This window comes from Aegilops tauschii, chromosome 3 (assembly GCF_002575655.3).
Source record: "Aegilops tauschii subsp. strangulata cultivar AL8/78 chromosome 3, Aet v6.0, whole genome shotgun sequence".
In the NCBI taxonomy this organism is placed as follows: domain Eukaryota; kingdom Viridiplantae; phylum Streptophyta; class Magnoliopsida; order Poales; family Poaceae; genus Aegilops; species Aegilops tauschii.
The window spans coordinates 76277754-76295719 of NC_053037.3; the positions used below are offsets into that span (position 1 = coordinate 76277754).

Consider the following 17966-nt stretch of genomic DNA (forward strand, 5'->3'; position numbering starts at 1 on the left):
TGTCGCTCTCTTCTTGCTCCCTTCCGCGGCCACCTCCTTCACGGTGGTCGCCCACTTCCCCTTGGGGGTGGCGATTTTCTTCCCCATCTCTCAAACTACGGCGGGGATGGGGATCAGAGGCGAATGTGGGCGAGAACGGTCACTTGGCTTGCGGAAAAAGATGGTGGAGGGGCGAGGCGAACGATGAATGAGCAGTGCCTCTTCGCATTTTTCTTTTTAAGGGAAAAGACGTGAGGGAGGGTGCGACTCTTCAAAAAGTTACGTTTTTACATTAACTGCTACAGTCCCACGCCCCGCGGTAATTACGCGAAGTGGACGTTGGTCGACCAATCATCATGGCAAACCGTTGCACCCGTAGCATTCTCTCGCCACATGTCCATGCACTGCTTGGGGCCTAACCCAACATGCCCAGCGACATGTATGGCTCAGGCCCGGGGGCTTCTGTCGGGGTACACAAATAGGGGTATGTGTTTCCCCTGACTTGTGCATGGACAGCAAACCTCCGGTCTGGCAACACTCAACATACAAGGCAGGGCCAAGCTGAAGAGATAAGCTCTTTGAAGAAGCAAAGGGTAGATCAAGAAGATCAAGTCAAGCCAAAGGAGTAAGATAACACTAAGGAAAAACCTCCCTTGTCGGGCAGGCGAGCCTGACAGGGTCGAGGTTGCCCCGAAGACAAGTCTCAGGACTGCCCCGACAAGCTTCCCGGGGACGCCAAGAGCGGATTACCCTACCAAGGGTCCACCGCTCCACCTCACAGCAACACAAGTCACATATCAAAGCGCTGTCTAGCCCCGAAGTGACTAAGTGGTTGTTATTTGGCACGTGGCAGTCATTTCCGAATGAAATCACCTCCAAATGACACCCGTCCAGGAACGTGTCACGCAGGGAGGCGAGAAGGTGGCCGAAAGGCACAACAAGGCTTGCTGGGCTACGCTACGATGTGACACTAAGCGGTGCATTTAATGAGCCTTGTCCTGTCTGCAGAGTTAGGTATGGTAGCACTGTTTGCTATCTAATCAGTATGCAATGACTGATTTGCCATTGTGGTTACCCCTTAACCTATAAAAGGAGGGCCGTGGCAATCTTAGAAAGGATTCGGATCCATGTATACTCATACGCGTGTAGCTGCTCTCGCCCCAAGGCGACCTTGCCGGGCAAGAGCGTTGCATCTCCACACGGTCCCCTCATCAATCCACCAAAGCAGGAGTAGGGTTTTACGCCTCGCGGCGGTCCGAACCTGGGTAAAAATTGCCTGTGTGATCGCTGCCGTGCTGCTCTACGCCCTCCGCTCTTCGTGCAATGTGCTCTTCCCCCCTGCCAAACCACAAGGGGCCGATGGCCCCATAAGTGGCCGTGTTTTCCCACGACAATGATCAAAAGTATTTGGATAACAACATTCATGTTGTTTTATAGATTGCATATGACATGAGAGTTCATTTGCATAAAGAACCATTTGAATAGGAGCACTACAACTCAAGTTGTAGTGAAATGAAGTTTGAATTCAACATGTCAAAATTATATGAATTTTGGGTTAACACAATATGAACAACAAGTATATAACATAAGTGTTCAAGTGCAAAAGGAATAATAGAAAAGGTGTCATGGTTTACAAGTAATGATCAAATGAAGATTTGGATCCAAAGTTGTGAGAGAGTGTGGAAGAAGGGAAAAAACTACCGAAGAAAATAAAGATGAAGGGATTGATGAAACTAAATATTTTGGATTTCCTTATTGTGATTTTGTTTGACCAAGGCACTATTGACATGCCCAATTATGACATAGTGATCCTAGGGAGTACCAAATTTAAATCACCTCCACAAGTGAATCAAGATCATATCACCGCACACAAGATTTAGAAAAGTGGAGAATGTAAGAAGCTAAACAGTCAACGGAAAAAGGGAAGGAAAAATTTCAAACGGATCTAACGACGCGACAGCGTCGACCTGCGGAAGCTGCGATCGGTCGCCCGATTGCGATGATTTTCCCTTGTGTTGTGATGTTTTGTTGTAAGTAATCGTGTGTGTGTGTGTGCACGTGCGCAATGCATGGCTATATTAGGTAGGATTTTTTTGCAAGAGATATACTAGGTAGGATATTAATTGCCTTCATATTTGGTAGAATATTAATTGCCCGTTGATATTTTGATAAAATATTACTGTAAATGTGTGTTGATATTCAGTATAATATTAATTGTGGGATAGATTGCTAACCTTAAAATATGATTAGTGCTAAACATAGGAGGAACATTGGCCGTTGGTTAGGCTTCATCGACGGTGCAGATGGCTCGGATCTCCGCCCTTCGTGCTTTCATATCACAGGAAAGTAATAATAGATTTTCTTAGAAGTTGTAGATAATGTGGAATGTTGAAAATCTGGACCTGGTGTAGGCGAGTGTGTCCATCCATATCCTTGCTAGGCTATGCTTGATCATGCTGTTTTAACTGGTTTCATGTTTAGCCTGAGATGACAGCCGTTTCCCAGTTTCTTTTAGCCCAATGTTCAAGTTTCGGTTTCTCAAATGGAAATCGATCAAATAGGCCCGTTGTCAAACACAAATCTCCTTCCTGGCCATAAGTGCATCAGCTAAAAAATCTTCATCAATCCTAAGAATTTACCGTGAAAATCTACCTAAAGATTTGTTTCCCTACCAATCAAAACCTTCCATTTACGTGGATTTCCAATCAAAACCTCCCATTTACCCCCGGATACGATACGATCTCCGTCATTTATGGGGTATATACAGCGAAACGGCAGCACGCGAGAATTAATAATCGCTTCGGAATTCGACGCGAATTTCTCTCTGGCTTATCCTCTCCCCGGCCATTACTGCGCCAGATTACGTGCCATCATTAACCGCCGATTCGATTTTCTCCCGGAAATCTACATAAAGATTCGTTCGGTTTCTTTCTTCCTCACCAATCCACGAGGCAGGGTGAGAGAGAGAGAGCGAGAGAGGCGGTTGGCGCACGCCTGTGGGTCGCTCCGCTTCGCTTCCAGTTCGTGCGCTTCGTGAGGGGGAGATGGCGAGCCGAGGGGGCCGCGGCGGCGGCCGGGCGAATCCAGACGCTGCTCAGGCCGGGTACGGCGGCCGCGGCGGCGCTGGTCGTGGGCGCGGTGATGGTGGTGGCCGTGGCCGCGGGTACTACCAAGGAGATGGGGGCGGTGATGGTGGCGGCCGTGGCCGTGGTTACTACCAAGGAGATGGTGGCGGGGGTCGTGGGTACTACCAGGGTGGCGGTGATGGCGGCGGGAGAGGGCGTGGGTACTACCAGGGAGAGGGCGATGTCGACCGTGGGTACTACCAGGGAGGCGGTGATGGCGGCGGCGGAAGAGGGCGTGGGTACCAAGGGGGCGGCGATGGCGGTGGCCGCGGCCGAGGACGCGGCTACCAAGGCTACCAAGGCGGCGGCGATGGTGGAGGCCGCGGCCGTGGCTACGAAGGGCCTGGCGATGGCGGACGCGGCCGAGGCCGTGGCTATCAGCAGGGCGGCAACTACGGCGGTGGCCGAGGTGGCAACAACTACGGCGGCCGCGGCGGCAGAGGAGGAGGAGGCCAGAACCATCCCGACCCCCTCGCTCTCCAAGTCGCGGGGCCTCCCCTCTCCGAGCGTTACCACACAGAGGCGGCCCAGCTCCGGGAGAAGTTCCAGGCGATGGCCATGAGCCGTGCCGAGCCGATGTTCCCGGGGCGCCCCGGGTTTGGCAGAACCGGGCAGGTGTGCATGGTGAGGGCCAACCACTTCTTCGTCGGCCTCGTGGACAAGGGCCTGCACCAGTACGACGTACGTTCCCCTCGATCACCACTACTTTCTTCTCAGGTTTGCACTGCTCAGTGCTCACTGACGTGGCCATATTTTGTGCGCTTATTTCTTGATTTCAGGTGGCCATGTCGCCGGAGCCGACAATTACGGGCGTTTTCCGAGCTGTCATGTCCACTCTTGTGAAGGAGCACCAGAGCACCACTCTCGGCGGTCGCCTCCCAGCTTACGACGGCCGCAAGAGCCTGTACACCGCCGGCGAGCTGCCGTTTAAAACCAAGGAGTTCGAGGTCACCTTGCCTGACAAAAACCCAGGTCCACCTGGGCAAAGGTAAACCCAGTCAGTCAGTCAGTGTGCCGCATGACATGACAAGATGAGCAGATCAGGTACCACATGACATGTTGTATGTTTGCAGGAGGGAGAGGAAGTTCAAGGTGACCATCAAGCACGCCACCCTGGTCAGCCTGCAGCAGCTGCAGATGCTCATGTCCGGGATCCCCACGGACATACCGGCGCAGGCGCTGCAGGTGCTTGACATTGTGTTGCGTGACATCGTGCTCAATGAACGGGACGACATGGGGTAACAATTTATCTATGCCCTTTGCCTTGTTAGTCGTCATCGATCATTTTGCATGATCTTCTGATTCGGGATTGGGACTTGTTGTCACTGTTCGCCTTAGGTTCGTCCCGGTAGGCCGGTCTTTCTTCTCGCGGACCATGGAGGATCCCATCCAGTTAGGCCAGGGCATCGAAGGATGGAATGGGTTCTACCAGAGCATCAGACCTACTCAAAGTGGATTGTCCCTCAACATTGGTCAGTGACATGTATTCCTTGCATTCTGTTTCCACTTACCTGCGACATGTTGTGCCAGGATGCATGAATGATGGGAAAATATGCGTACTTGCCAATAAATGTACTGTGAATTTTGGATTGCAGACATGTCTTCGACTGCTTTTGTTGGAGGTGGGTCGCTGATTGATTTCATCAAGGAGATTCTTAACAGGAAAGATCTCTCTCGCGGCTTTCAAAATGAATTTGATTATGTGAAGGTATGCATATTTTCTGTATCAAATGTATCGCGGCCAAGTTGCTGCTGTGGTTGTATATGGTAGGTCATGGTTGTGCATTCCGCTGCAGATTAAGAAGGCCCTCAGGGGTCTGAGGGTTGAGGTCACCCACCGAGGACAGATGCGCAGGAAATACCGCATTGCTGGCTTGACAAAGGATTCTGCAAGAGAATTGAGGTTCCAATTATCGACCGGCGAAACCAAGACTGTGAGGGACTACTTTCGAGAAACCTACAAGCTGCAGCTGCGTTACGATTTTCTCCGATGCCTGCAAGTTGGTACAGAGCAGAAACCCAACTATCTACCAATAGAGGTTTGTGCAGAAATGGATTTAATCTTCTCAACATACTTCCATATGTTCTACACCAATCACTTTCATATGTTCTGAACTTCTGATGCAACTTTCTTTTTGCATTGTATGTAGCATATGTTCTGATAAATACACTTGCGATTGCTCTTCAGGTCTGCAATATAGTTCCCGGACAGCGGTACCAAAAGAAGCTGGATGATGGCCAGGTTTCTAAAATGATGTCTATAGCCTGCCAGCATCCAGCTGGGCGTGAGACCTCCATTCGCAAGGTGATTTCTTCTGCTGTCTTTTCTGCATGTTAACTTTTGTCAGATGAAAGAGTCTAGCAAAATTCGTTTTGAACCTTTCACTGATCCTGTCTTTCCTTTTTCTCTTAGTCTGTTCTGGAGAACAAATATAACAGCGCCAAACGTGCAAATGAGTTTGGTATAGAAGTTGACAGCAACCCAACTTCTGTTCAGGCTAGAGTTCTGCCTGCTCCAAAGGTAACCAACCCCACTTCCAATATTTGCAGGGTTCTTCTTTGACATCTTGTACTACTACTTCTCTGATAAGCTCGTGTTTGATTTTTTTCTTGTTGTAGCTGAGGTACCATGGTTGTGCGTCTCTCTACCCAGAAAATGGGGCGTGGAACATGAGAGGCAAGGTAAACTATGACAAACTTGAACATTCTTTATACACTAGTGACAGCATTTTTCTAATAGTACAAGTGCACAACTAATAATTGTTTGCATGTTTGAATGTGTAATCGAGGTGAGCACCTTATTTTGGTCAGGTACTTTAGGACAGCTTTTTTTAATTCAATTTTCCAGTGGCGCTAGTTTTTCAGTTATACTTTTTATAGAAGCTTTGTTCTTCAAACTTCAAAAAATAATGGTAGCGGTTTGTTTTTTAGTTGTATTATTCTCCTGTTTATATCTAGTACACTGTACACCTTGCTGCCATCCTAAAAATTTATTGATTTCTCCTGGTTCTCTGTGGAAAGTACTGAAAGCATGGTTGGTAAATTCCCTTTGACGTGCAGAAAGTCGTAAATGGTGCCAAGGTTGGTATTTGGGCATGTGTAAACTTTTGCAATGAATTGACTGAGGATCAAGTTCGTATCTTCTGCGGCAAATTGAGTGAAATGTCCTCCACAACTGGAGTGGTAAATTTTCCTGACTATCCCTTCTAATTGTGTTGTGGCCCAAATTTTCTTCCAGTGATAAGTCTTTTTCCATTTGATTTACAGAACTTCAACGGTGCAAAGCTTAAGATATTCCATGCTCGTTCAGATCAAGTTGAAGCCAAACTCCGTGAAGTACGTCAGCAAGCGGGGAATATGAAGATTGACCTCGTACTTGCTATATTGCCAAATAAAAATGGCAGCCTGTATGGTAATGTGTCTTGTCGTAGATTTGATTCCTTTGCAGATGTCATCATGACATATCCCATGCCTGATGTCATTTGTTCCACAGGTGATATTAAAAGGATCTGTGAAACAGACATTGGTCTGATGTCTCAGTGTTGTCTACTTAAAAATGTCGAGAAATCAAGTCCTCAGTTTCTTGCGAATGTTGCTCTTAAGATCAATGCCAAGGTAAACTCAATTTCAATTGTAAAACTTAGTTTGTTGTCAAAAATATATATAACAAAGCTTTTTATTCCTCTTTGAAATCATTTGCCGTCTTCACAGTGTGGGGGGAGGAATTCGGTATTTGCTGATATACCAGTAAGCTTACCAGTTGTTTGGAAACAGCCAACGATTATCTTCGGTGCAGATGTTACTCATCCTAGTGCTCTAGATGATACTGCCCCATCCATTGCTTCTGTAAGATTTATTTTCTTCAATCAATGGACATCATATACAATAGTTTATTTTCTTCACATTTTTGCGATTTGTGATGGGGTTTCCATTTAGGTTGTTGCCTCCCAAGACTGGCCTGAGGTGACCAAGTATCATGGTGATGTTCATGCACAAGGTCACCGCGTAGAGCTCATTGAAGCCCTTGAGGGCATTGTAAAGTAAGTTTTTTCATGAGGTGCACCTAGATTTAAAATATGCATACCACACAAGGCAGTTGGTTACTCTTCTTTTCTTTCCTTTTCTTTCAGGAAGCTGCTACTTTCGTTTGAAAAGCAATCCAAACAGAGGCCGAAGCAGCTGATATTCTATAGGTTCATAGTTCCCGCTTGTTTTGATTGGTGTTCTTTTGATCATCATTCCAAAACCCTTACACTGGTTTCATTTCATTGCTAGGGATGGCGTAAGTGAGGGTCAGTTCAGAAAGGTTCTGGAGGATGAGATCCCCCTGATAGAAAAGGTGTTGCTACCAATTTAATGAACAGCAATGCTTGGTGTCATTTGGCCTATTAGTAACATATAATTCATTAACATAACTCCTTGTTTCAGGCATGGAAGGCTTTATACAATGAGAAGCCGTCAATTACCTTCATAGTGGTGCAGAAGAGGCACCATACAAGACTGTTCCCAAGTGATGGCAAATATCAGGACAACAGTGGAAATGTTATGCCAGGTTATTTCACAAATCGCATCAGCAAAATGTCTGATTTCTACGAAATGTGTTTCTCACATGTTGCTGTCAAATTGCAGGCACAGTTGTTGATAGGCAGATCTGCCACCCAGCAGAGTTTGATTTCTTCCTCTGTAGCCATGCTGGGATCAAGGTAATATTAACGCAGCATTCATCACATTTAGTAGTTTCTTCTTGATGGTATTGGTATCATCTTAACAAATTGTGAACTTATCGAACGCAGGGAACAAGCCGTCCTGCACATTACCACGTGCTGCGAGATGACAACAACTTCAGTGCTGATGACCTGCAGTCTCTTACAAACAACCTATGCTACACGTAAGGGTGCTCTTACCCGTGATATTGTATGTTTTGCATGTTTTTTTCTGTTCAATAATGTGACGTGCTCTTCTCAGGTATGCAAGCTGCACTCGCTCGGTGTCGACTGGTATGGCACTCTTCCCTCCCAGCTCAGTGTTTTAAATCCCATCCTATCAGTGTTTTAAATCCCATCCTGTAGACGCTTTATGAACATAATTCCATGGTGTCTTGTGCAGGGAACATTGATTCCATATTTGTTTAGACACAGATAAACTGTGAATTTAAAACAAAACGACAAAACATACACGAGTTTGGACCATGATTGAATGTGATATTAGAGTTCTACTGTCTCAGATATGGGTTACATTATTGTCTGTGTAGTTACTACTATCATCTTATAGTTTGGACCACGATCGAATGTGAAATTAGAGTTCTACTGTGTCAGATATGGGTTACTTTGTGTAGTTACTACTATCATCTTATGCTCAATTTGACTTAACATGTTTCGCTTGTATTTTGGCAGCTCCTCCTGCATATTACGCTCATAAGCTTGCGTTCCGTGCGCGATTCTACCTAGGCCAAGTCCCAGACATGGCGTCAGAGATAAGCGCCGGCAGTGCACCTCCTCCATTGATGCTTCCTGAGATAAAAGATGAGCTCAAAAGCCACATGTTCTACTGCTAGTCCATACACACATGGATGAAGCCTGAAGCCTGGAGAACTCTAAGATTTTATTTCAAGTATACATGGCAACCTGAAGATTTTTTTGTTTCTGTTGGTTTGATGAACATGGGACCATCTCTTGTGTCTTTAATATTTCCAGAGAATGATTGGTTTATGACTTTATGCAAGGGTATGAATGGAAAGTTTATGTGTTCTGCTATTTGAAGTGATTCAGCATCTTGGTGTTCATGTTTAGCATATAAGTTTGAGATAGTTTAAAAAAAATCAATAATTAAAACCCTGATTTTGTCCACCATACCACCACACGAGCTAGTGATTACACACACAAACAAATTTCTATTTTCAAAATAAGTTGCAGTCAACGCAGCTTACATTATTCCCTTTTTGTGGAAAATTTCTCAGACCTCAATTGTATAACACTAGAACCACCCTGCCGCCCCTGTAGACCTCAATTAAGAATTTCTCAGACCATTTTTCCGACGAGGTTAGTTCAATCCAGAGGTCCCTATGTAAACATTTGTGTTTTTTTTAGGGCGTAAACGTTTGTGTTGTACAAATAAGCATGTGCGTGCTTAAGAAAAACCTGGATCAAAAGCTGGTCCATTTTCACAAAACACCTTGCACTGCATGAGGCCTTGATGTTTTTTACGTTTTTTACGATTTTTGTCTCTTTCTATAAACAACTAGGTTGCCTATCCTTACTCCGGCCTATTTTTCCGCACGAGACCGTGCGGATAAAAAAAACCTTAGAAGGAACTCACCTACTCCTGTGCCAAATATCAGTGGGGAGGAGAATGGATTGTCTGCCATTTTGGCCGTACATGCATCCCCACCCCACCTCCCTTCGTTTTCTATTCCGACCTACTCTCGCCTTCACTCCAACCACCTTGCCGCCCTGTAACTCAATCTGTGTCCACCCCCCCCCCCCCCCAATCTTCGATCCCTACCTAGATGCCGTCCGAGACAACACATTCATAACCCTTGCCGTTGATGGTGTGCACCTTGACGCCAGAGGAGCACCATCGCTCATGTGGGGCATGGCCCCTCGGTGAGTTAGAGCAACGCCCTCCCCCCCCCCCCCCCCCCCGGCAACACAATGTCAACCATACTCGGTGGTGGGTTGAGCTCCTGTCGTTGCCCCGACCTCCCCATCGTTGATTGACGTTGCCACGATTTATGCCCTAATTGTTTTTAGTGTTAATGAAAACATAATTCATTGGTTTTACCATATGCTTGAGTCCATGAACAAAAGAAGCACAGGTGGTTGGACACCCCCACCCCATTTCAAAAATGGAAAAGAAACGGTTTGTAATATTTTACATTTTATTTGACCAAACTCAAAACAGCGTGCTAGAGTATGATGACCAAGCTCATCACCTTGGGATTGATCATGTTCCTTACAAATACGCGCACAGAGTGACCACCATCAACAATGATGGCGAAGAGAAGAAGTGGTAACGCAGATGGATCAGTAGGGGCATGCGAGGATTAGTTTCTCCAGTTAGAACGCACGGGCATGTTTGCTAGTAGTAAAAATACATCATAAAAGTGCAAACAGTGCACGAGCTCCACGCAGAACTTTAAAAGAAAGCATATTTCTACATCACAAAAAATTGAATTTTCCTGTACATAAACAAATACATATATAACATGTTCATGAAAATTTCCAGAACAATATACTTTCATGCGTGGCATAGACAGAAAAAACAAATACGTGCATGAAAGTGGGGCCATTTTTTGTTGTTGTGGGGCTGAGATTTTTTTTTTCAACTTGCATTCAAAATATTTTTGAACAAAATTTTACAAATCCGCCATGAACATGTATAAGCTTTCACATATTTTTTTAAACTTGGAAATATCATTTTGCAATCATTTGAAATAAAGTCCTCCGATGCACCCGTCCACCAAAACTTCGCACTTGTACCGGGACCTCCTATTCAGTGATGGCGAACGAGCCAACGTGCACACCCCCTTCCCCGCGAGCCCTTATGGGCCGGACCATGTCCATGTGGGACGCCATCTGTTTTTTATTTCGTTTTTCTTCCCATTTTTTTACTTATTTATTAAAATATTTCAAGATTTCAAAAAAGTTCGAAATTTCAAAAAAGTGAATTTTAAAAACATTCAGGAAATTATAAAATGTCTGTGTATTTAAAAAATGTTCGCATATTCAAAAAATGTCACAATTTTTTTTAAAAATGGGAAATACAAAATGTTCATGATTTTGAAAAACATTCGCAAACTAAAATAGTTTTCATGAATTATTGACAAAGTTTACCAAAATAAAAAATGTCCGTGAATTATAAAAAAATTCACCGGTTCAAGAAATGATCATGAATTGGAGAAATATTTGTATTTTTAAGAAAATAGTAGTAAAACTTTTTTCATGTACTTAAAAATTTATTCAAGAATTTCGGAATTTTTTGAAAATTGTTCTCCAATACACAAAAATGTTCATGTGTTTTTTTTTCAAGTTCGCAATCTCAAAAATAGTCACGAATTTGGAAAAAAAATTCATGAATTTGAAAGTATTCACGATTTCATATAAATGTTCACAAATTCTAAAAGTATTCATGATTTAAAAAATTCAGTAATTTGAAAATACCTCCACAAAATGAAAAGTAAAAATAGGAAAATTACATCGAGAATGAAAAAAATAAAATGTAAATGAAGAATGAAAGAAAAGGGAAAAGGGAAAATGAACTTGAAAAAAATGAAAAAGCAAATGAAAAAAGGAAAGGAAAGGAAAGGAAAGAATGAACCTAAAAATACCAGAAAAAACGAAAAGTGAAAACAGACAAAAAGAGAAAACTCGGCCCAGGAAGGTTAAACTAAATTCTAGAACCTCTTCAAAGCCGGAAAGAAGCTAGTTGGGCCGGCCCAAAGTACGCGCTCGGTCGCTAACCAGCGACCCTACGCGCTAAATAGGATTGGCCCACCGTAAAAAAAAAGACCGAGCGCTTGGACTTGGCCGAGCGCCGGGACAAGAGGCGGCAAAACTTCCCCCGAAACATTTCGCCGTCCCGTCTCCCCTTCTGCTGCTCCTCCTCCCGCCTCCCGCGCGCTCCCCTCCTCGCCCCCGCGAGGCCGAGGGTATCGTCCGGCCGCCCGGAGCCCTGGTCGACTCCGGTGGGCGCCCGCTCTCCGCGCCTGGCTTTCTTCCCCGGCCCCGAGGCCGGCTCGCCGGCGGCGGATCCGTCGCCGGAGCTAGGGTTTCGCGGCATCGGGCGTCGCCGCCGCCGAGATCTAGGGTTTCGAGCTCAGGTACGCCCCCTCCGCCCCCTCGGGTTGCCTGGTGTGGTTGGGTAGGGTATAATTCGTGTGGTTTTGATGTGTTCTGAAATGTCAGGAGCGGAGTAGGATTCGTGGATTAGGTTTTGCGGTTCCGTTCCCGAATCCGTGCTTGATCCGCCGCGCGCCCCTGTATCTTTATTCGAGCCGCGGGCAAAAAAGAGCGTCACTTCGCCATCGCCGCCCTCCAGTGCTGCACCAAGGCAGGGTAAACCTTCTCCCCTTCCACGATTCTGGCTTGATTTCTCTGGTACTACTTAGGTTCGAGCGCAGAAACCCTGGGTTAACTAATGGATGGGGATGATGAGAGGGCGATTTATGCTTTGATAGGTATCCTTAATTCTCCCCTAGTTTCGGCGTGAACGAACTCGTCCTCAATTCTCCCCTGGTTCCAGCGTGAACGAATTCGTCGATCCACCGCCACCTGGGGCTTATGCATATCTTGTTGTTGCATAACTGTGTGATTTGTAGCAATCACAATTAGGGATCACTTGCTTGGTTTATTGACAATAAAATTCTGAACTTTTTGAATGGTGACCTGAATTTATTATTAAACTGGAACATTTCTTTTTGAACCCTAACTGGAACAAATATTAATACCTTTGTTGGTGTAAGTACATAAAACAGTGACTTTTTCGATTTTGCTCGAAAGTTTGTGCTCATTCAGTATATATTCATTATCAAGTGCAATTAAAAAAATCTCGCTAAACCAAATTAAAGCATGCTTATTTCATAGCATTTGAATTTGGTTTGATACTCGCAAATTTTCTGATCTGAAACGTATCTTGCGTTTGGACTTTATCAAATTGAGAAGATTTATTATAAATTAAAGTCTAGAGATAGATTTGATTACCTTTTCCACAATTTATTACCTGCAGGAAAGGTGTAAATTTCCTAGGGCTAGATCAATATTGAACCCGACAGCTACCACTGCTGACGAATATCCCAAAATCATGAAAGCTCCCCAGCAGCACCGTAAACCAACTGATACAGAAGCAAAGGTCAAACATGGTGGTGATAAGTTGCATTGCCTGAAGCCAGGAAAATATACCAACAAATCATCAGGTGATGTTTTAGTGCCCTATTCCTAATTTCTAGTAGTATATTACGTTTCTACTGAACTTCAGATCAGACAAATCAACAATTGAAGCAGAAAAGTAGGTGCTCGTTAGCAGCTACATTTGGACTGTAAGAACCACATGTCCCTGTTAAGTTCTTAACCATATCACTTTTCAGGCAATATAGGGGCAAAGTGCAGAAGAGAAGATGGTCAATTGTTTACCGGCAGTAAGATTGCACTGAAGGGTGGTAGCTTTATGGAAGTACCATTTAGCAATTCGACAAACTTATCTGCTCAACCACCAAATTATTCTAAAAAGATGAAGCTTCAGTTTTTCCCAATAGATGAGGCGATTCAAAAGGTTCTACAGCAGGTGATTATCTCAGTTTTTGCAAGAGACTTTGTATAAGTACTGCATATAATGTTCTTTAAGTTCATGTTTCTTGTCTTATGTTCCACCACTTAATTAACAGGAGAAACACAATCCTTACCTGGAGTTGACCTTGGCTCCTCGAAAGAAGATGTCCTCAATTGTGCAACATCTGAACACAAAATGGGGCCGTTCTAGCTGCGCAAAAGGCGAGCTCATGCTCTTCCCATATGGTGCTAGGCCAGATAGCTTAGTTGGCAGTGAAAAATGGACTGTTAATGATTCTTGCACTGCTGCTGATGTTTATGTTGCTGTTGGCAGCCCTTCAACATTTCGCTTAAGGTTTGATTTCTTACCGAGAAATGGTTATCTTCGTCGTAATAATATATCTATGGAGGATGATTGTGTGCGTGTGTGCATGCGGGTGCGTGTGTGTGTGTCTTTTGTTTAATTCTCTCTACATTAATGTAAGGTACTTTTAGATGATCATGATTTTGTATTTATTAGCATGTCATAAAAGAAATTAGCAATGATGGTTCAGAGTTGGAGTCTCGTCATGTCAAACAGCATGATATGAAAATCAAGCGAGCACAAAAAATTTCAACTAATTATCGTTTTGTTTACTTTAGGTATGGATGGTTTGAGCATAATTTGAAGCAACAGAGCAGCGAAGAATCTTTGGCACCCGTGCACTCTGCAGAAAAGACCATCGGTGACAAACCTTCAGATCATTTTGTGTTTCCAAACAAACCTTCAGATCCTTTTGAGTTTCCAAACAAACCTTTAGATCCTTTTGAGTTTCCAAACAAACCTTCAGATCCTTTTGAGTTTCCAAGCAAACATTCAGATCCTTTTGAGTTTCCAAGTAAATTTACCAGTCCATCCGATGTGTGTAACACAGAACAGACTGTGGTGGTGAGTATGCAATTTCATTTGATTTACAACAATGTTGTCATTTGTACTTGAGACTTAATCCTCTTTGTATGTTTCCAAAATTAGGATAACCAAAGCAAAGTGACGCCTCTCTCATGGATAGACTGCATATCCAATATCAGTTTCGGAGCACTCTTATCACAGGCTGTACCCTCTCAAGACAGTAAACAACCGCCTTTGCAAAGTAGCTCGATTCTCCAGCAGATTCCTGCTACGTGCGATTCATTTGATGCTGCTATTGCCTCCTTGATTGCTCACCAGCAAACAAGTAACCAACCGAAGGTCTCAAATCCATCTGTTTGGGATGCAGAAGAAACTTGTCATGCATTTCCCCGGAATCAAACTTCAGCTAGGATGTTCTCTTCAGCTCATGGCAACAGTAGTGCTATTACCTCGTCTATCCTGGGTGCAATTCCTGAGTCTGATACAGATGGCAACCAGGTAGCTGTTATTCCCTTGCTCTTGTAATGTTCTGTCTTCCAAACACAGTATGTGTTGCTTAATAGCCTTTTCTTGCTGCAGCGTTGTTCTACTGAAGGCAGGAAAAAGGAATCAACCCCTCAGATACAAGGCTTGGGCAATAATGATAATGTGAAGCCAGATGTGCCAATGGTATCATTTAGGGCCTCTTAACAAACATTGATATCTTTGAGATGCTTTGTTTTGCTTTCTTGTCCAATTGCTGATTGGATTCTTATATATGCTTACCTGCTCGCTTTCAGCCTGAATCCACCGGTGAGCCAGAGCTCGGGGCATTTGACTCTAGGCTTTTGAGTGGAACCGACAGTTTAGGTCTAAGCGGCTTGCTAGCAAACAGCTTGGATGCATTTCCGAAGTTCACTGTTTCGTAAGGCTCAGAAATTTACATCGAAGACCTGAAGTTATAGATCCTGTAAAGATCACCATTTGGTTTCTTGCTTCAAGAACTGATTACTTTTGGGCTTACTGAAGCTGGTCGTGTAGATAATCTGTTAACGGCCCATCTTAGTCGCATAAACTTATTTCTTACTGATCGCTCGCTACTTGCGCGAATTCTGTATTTTCAAAACTGTCCATAATCTGCTCGGCTGCTTACCATTTTCTATGCATCGTGTATTTTGTCAAATGTTTTACGAACAGACATTCTCTTTGAAACTTTGGACTTGAATATCTGTATGTAAAACCGGAGTGGGCTTACTTGTGAATGGCTTACTGAAATTGACCAATTTTCTTCACCGTTACATTGCTTTGAAGTTGATTGTGCTTGTGCTTTTGTCATGAAAGAAAGAAACAGCTGGTTGAGAAGTTCAGTGGTATGTTGCTAAATGACAATATCAATTTTGTGTCATCACTCTGTCCATGTTTTCTTAGACCTCACATGTTGTCCTTTACTACAAGATACAAGAGGTTGAGAAAAAGGCATATCACGATGGCCTAGAAGCACAAGTTGCAAATGACGCCGTTTCCAGAGACAAAGAGAAGGGGTCTGAAGATTACTATCTTAGCTTCACTCAACTCTTGACGGTAATCTTGTCCAGATGGTTAGTTTACATGTCTAGAATTTTAGACATGATAATTTGGAAAGGAGTTCTAACTTTTTTTTTCTTTCATTTACAGGGACCAGTTCCATATGATCTTTTAACCGGGTTGTAGTGATGCACTTCTATTTCATGCCATTCTATATTGTCCATTCTATAAAGAAGCAAGCAACCTAGGAGCATTTCCGAGTCATAAAGAAGCAAAGCAACTAGGAGCATTTTGCCTTCTTTTCTTTTGGGAGACCGAGGGAGGAGTACGCCAGCGTTGGTAGCGTGTGCGGCTGTACACCTGTGGCCGCCTTCTGTTCCGCGACGTGTGTTCCTCTGTACGCTTGCGAGTTGAGAAGACGGCGTCGCAATCCGGATTCAATACCCGTCGCTACGGCACCAGCCTTTTTCCCCAGCTGGATACGTATACAGTAGCACATATTTATGGATGGCAGTTGCGCATCGTTTTTTTCCTGGGATGGGAGATACTGACGGAGAATGCTTCTTCTGACTGATAAACAAGTCTGAACAGACGCCATTTTCCCCACTTGTGAAGCACGATCTTTTCCTGGGAGAAACTGACGGGGAATTTTTCAAGTCAAACAAGTTTGAAAGGATTTCGCAACTGATCTGATCCTGGTTGCTTTGTTTGACCATCGGACCCCTTTCCCCACCAACTTGCCTGGAGATCCGCAACCGCAACATGCGGCGCTTGCGTCCATGGTCAAATCTGGCGTTCCATCTGAGCAAAACTGATACTCTTGCATACTTATCTCCGTCATTCCTGCTGCTGCCCATCAAAACTCGTTCCATACCCTCGAAAAAACACATGCATGGCTCATCAACAGTTCAAATCCAAATCCCTCGAGAGATTGATCTTCCACACGGTTGTGTGTGTTAGAAGGGAAACATGTAACTGCCGTGTCAACTGCTAAAGTGCCACTCTTAAACCCTGGCGTCGACGTCAGTAGACCTGTCACTACATTATTCTACTTGCATAGTGCTCGTTTCATAAAAAGAAAAGAAAAATAAAATACCAAGTATATGGCTGATGCAACGACAATGACATAATATTGTATCAGTATCAGGGTATAGATTGACTTCCCCAAGTAACGAACAGCTAGCCAAGCTGCCAAACGGTAGGCCTAACCGAAGGCTTAACCTGCCACTTGGCAACCAGACAAAGATTCAATTAGCTTGGACTACTGGAATCCCGTTCCAAACCAGTTAAGACGATAGACATTAAGATACAATACACACGCGTGTACGGAGACGAACTGCCGCCAGATAAACCAGACGTGATTACAGGATGAGGCTGAGTCATGAACTCATGATCAACAAAAAGTACTTTCTGGTACAGTTGGGGCCGCTTCGGCGATCATGATCGATCTCTTGATCCCAAAGTAATGGACACTCCATATGCAATGATGGACATCAAGATCTATAAACCGGCAATGGAGCCTAAGCACGCGCCTAAATGTACTTTATGTTGTGAAACAGAGAAAAGAAATGTTGCCACTACAGTGCCAACACTCAGTTACCCCTAAATAAATAAATAATTTCCTTTCGAACGGTACTAATTTCGCGAGCCCGACAAAAAATTAAATATAACTATGGTCTTGTTCGAAACACAGTAATTTGGTAGCGACAGGAAAAAATGGTAGTGGAGAGGAAAAAAAACCTTGAAAACAATGTAACTTGGGGACATTATCTACCACAACGATCACATGACACCAAGAGCCAAAAGGCATTTTCCCGTTACAAGAAAGCTACATTTGAGCCATCTTGCAATTTGCTCATGTCATGCCATTGCCACCATGAGTGGAGGAGAGCGGCTGGTTTGTTTGCTAGCCAGTTGGTGCCCTCTCCACTTCAAAGGGGTCTTCAAAATGTCAACTTCTATAGCCATGGACCACGATCCCAAATAATTCTCAATTTCTCATGATTGAGACAGCCTAAGATATGTTTATCATCTCATTCCATTTAGTTGCAAATGGCTAAAATAAGCTGGAGATTCATGCCCTCTCTAACCATATGAATTATGACTTTTTCGCTCCACGCATAATGCTTGTAATCATTATGTTTTAGTGCAATGATCTGAGCATAGCTGAAATGGTTAGATTCGTTTTGCTGGAACCAATCCAACAGG

General features: G+C 44.1%; 2 protein-coding genes across 4 annotated transcripts; both read left to right on the plus strand.

Moving 5' to 3' along the window:
• Positions 1-2876: 2876 nt before the first annotated feature.
• On the plus strand, positions 2877-8857 carry LOC109776314 (protein argonaute 18). The gene is made up of 21 exons (XM_020334958.4): positions 2877-3785; positions 3884-4092; positions 4178-4342; positions 4443-4576; positions 4700-4812; positions 4901-5143; positions 5293-5409; positions 5518-5625; positions 5724-5786; positions 6165-6287; positions 6372-6516; positions 6598-6719; positions 6816-6950; positions 7041-7144; positions 7235-7297; positions 7380-7443; positions 7533-7656; positions 7734-7807; positions 7898-7992; positions 8070-8101; positions 8498-8857. The coding sequence occupies exons 1-21, from the start codon at positions 3024-3026 to the stop codon at positions 8656-8658; spliced, it is 3156 nt and encodes a 1051-aa protein (XP_020190547.1). The 5' UTR covers positions 2877-3023; the 3' UTR covers positions 8659-8857.
• Positions 8858-11619: 2762 nt separating this feature from the next.
• LOC109776313 (TSL-kinase interacting protein 1) lies at positions 11620-15532 on the plus strand. 3 transcript variants are annotated; one of them, XM_020334956.4, is made up of 9 exons: positions 11620-11922; positions 12008-12157; positions 12828-13014; positions 13186-13382; positions 13483-13721; positions 14009-14294; positions 14379-14753; positions 14835-14924; positions 15035-15532. In XM_020334956.4, exons 3-9 carry the CDS (start codon positions 12903-12905, stop codon positions 15161-15163), a joined length of 1428 nt encoding a protein of 475 aa, XP_020190545.1. In that variant the 5' UTR covers positions 11620-11922; positions 12008-12157; positions 12828-12902; the 3' UTR covers positions 15164-15532. The 3 variants fall into 3 exon arrangements, with proteins under 3 accessions (XP_020190545.1, XP_020190546.1, XP_073366138.1); XM_020334957.4 differs by lacking the exon at positions 12008-12157 and having other exon boundaries at positions 11640-11922; XM_073510037.1 differs by lacking the exon at positions 11620-11922 and having other exon boundaries at positions 12028-12157; positions 12833-13014.
• The last annotated feature ends 2434 nt before the right edge of the window (positions 15533-17966 follow it).

Excerpts from the sequence above, each read along its gene's own strand:
- LOC109776314 (XM_020334958.4), top strand. The coding sequence starts at position 3,024 with ATGGCGAGCCGAGGGGGCCGCGGCGGCGGCCGGGCGAATCCAGACGCT. Across the intron at positions 4,577-4,699 it reads TGGATTGTCCCTCAACATTG|ACATGTCTTCGACTGCTTTT; the intron begins GTCAGTGACATG and ends TTTGGATTGCAG. Across the intron at positions 7,444-7,532 it reads AGATCCCCCTGATAGAAAAG|GCATGGAAGGCTTTATACAA; the intron begins GTGTTGCTACCA and ends TCCTTGTTTCAG.
- LOC109776313 (XM_020334956.4), top strand. The coding sequence starts at position 12,903 with ATGAAAGCTCCCCAGCAGCACCGTAAACCAACTGATACAGAAGCAAAG. Across the intron at positions 13,722-14,008 it reads CCTTCAACATTTCGCTTAAG|GTATGGATGGTTTGAGCATA; the intron begins GTTTGATTTCTT and ends TGTTTACTTTAG. Across the intron at positions 14,925-15,034 it reads TGAAGCCAGATGTGCCAATG|CCTGAATCCACCGGTGAGCC; the intron begins GTATCATTTAGG and ends GCTCGCTTTCAG.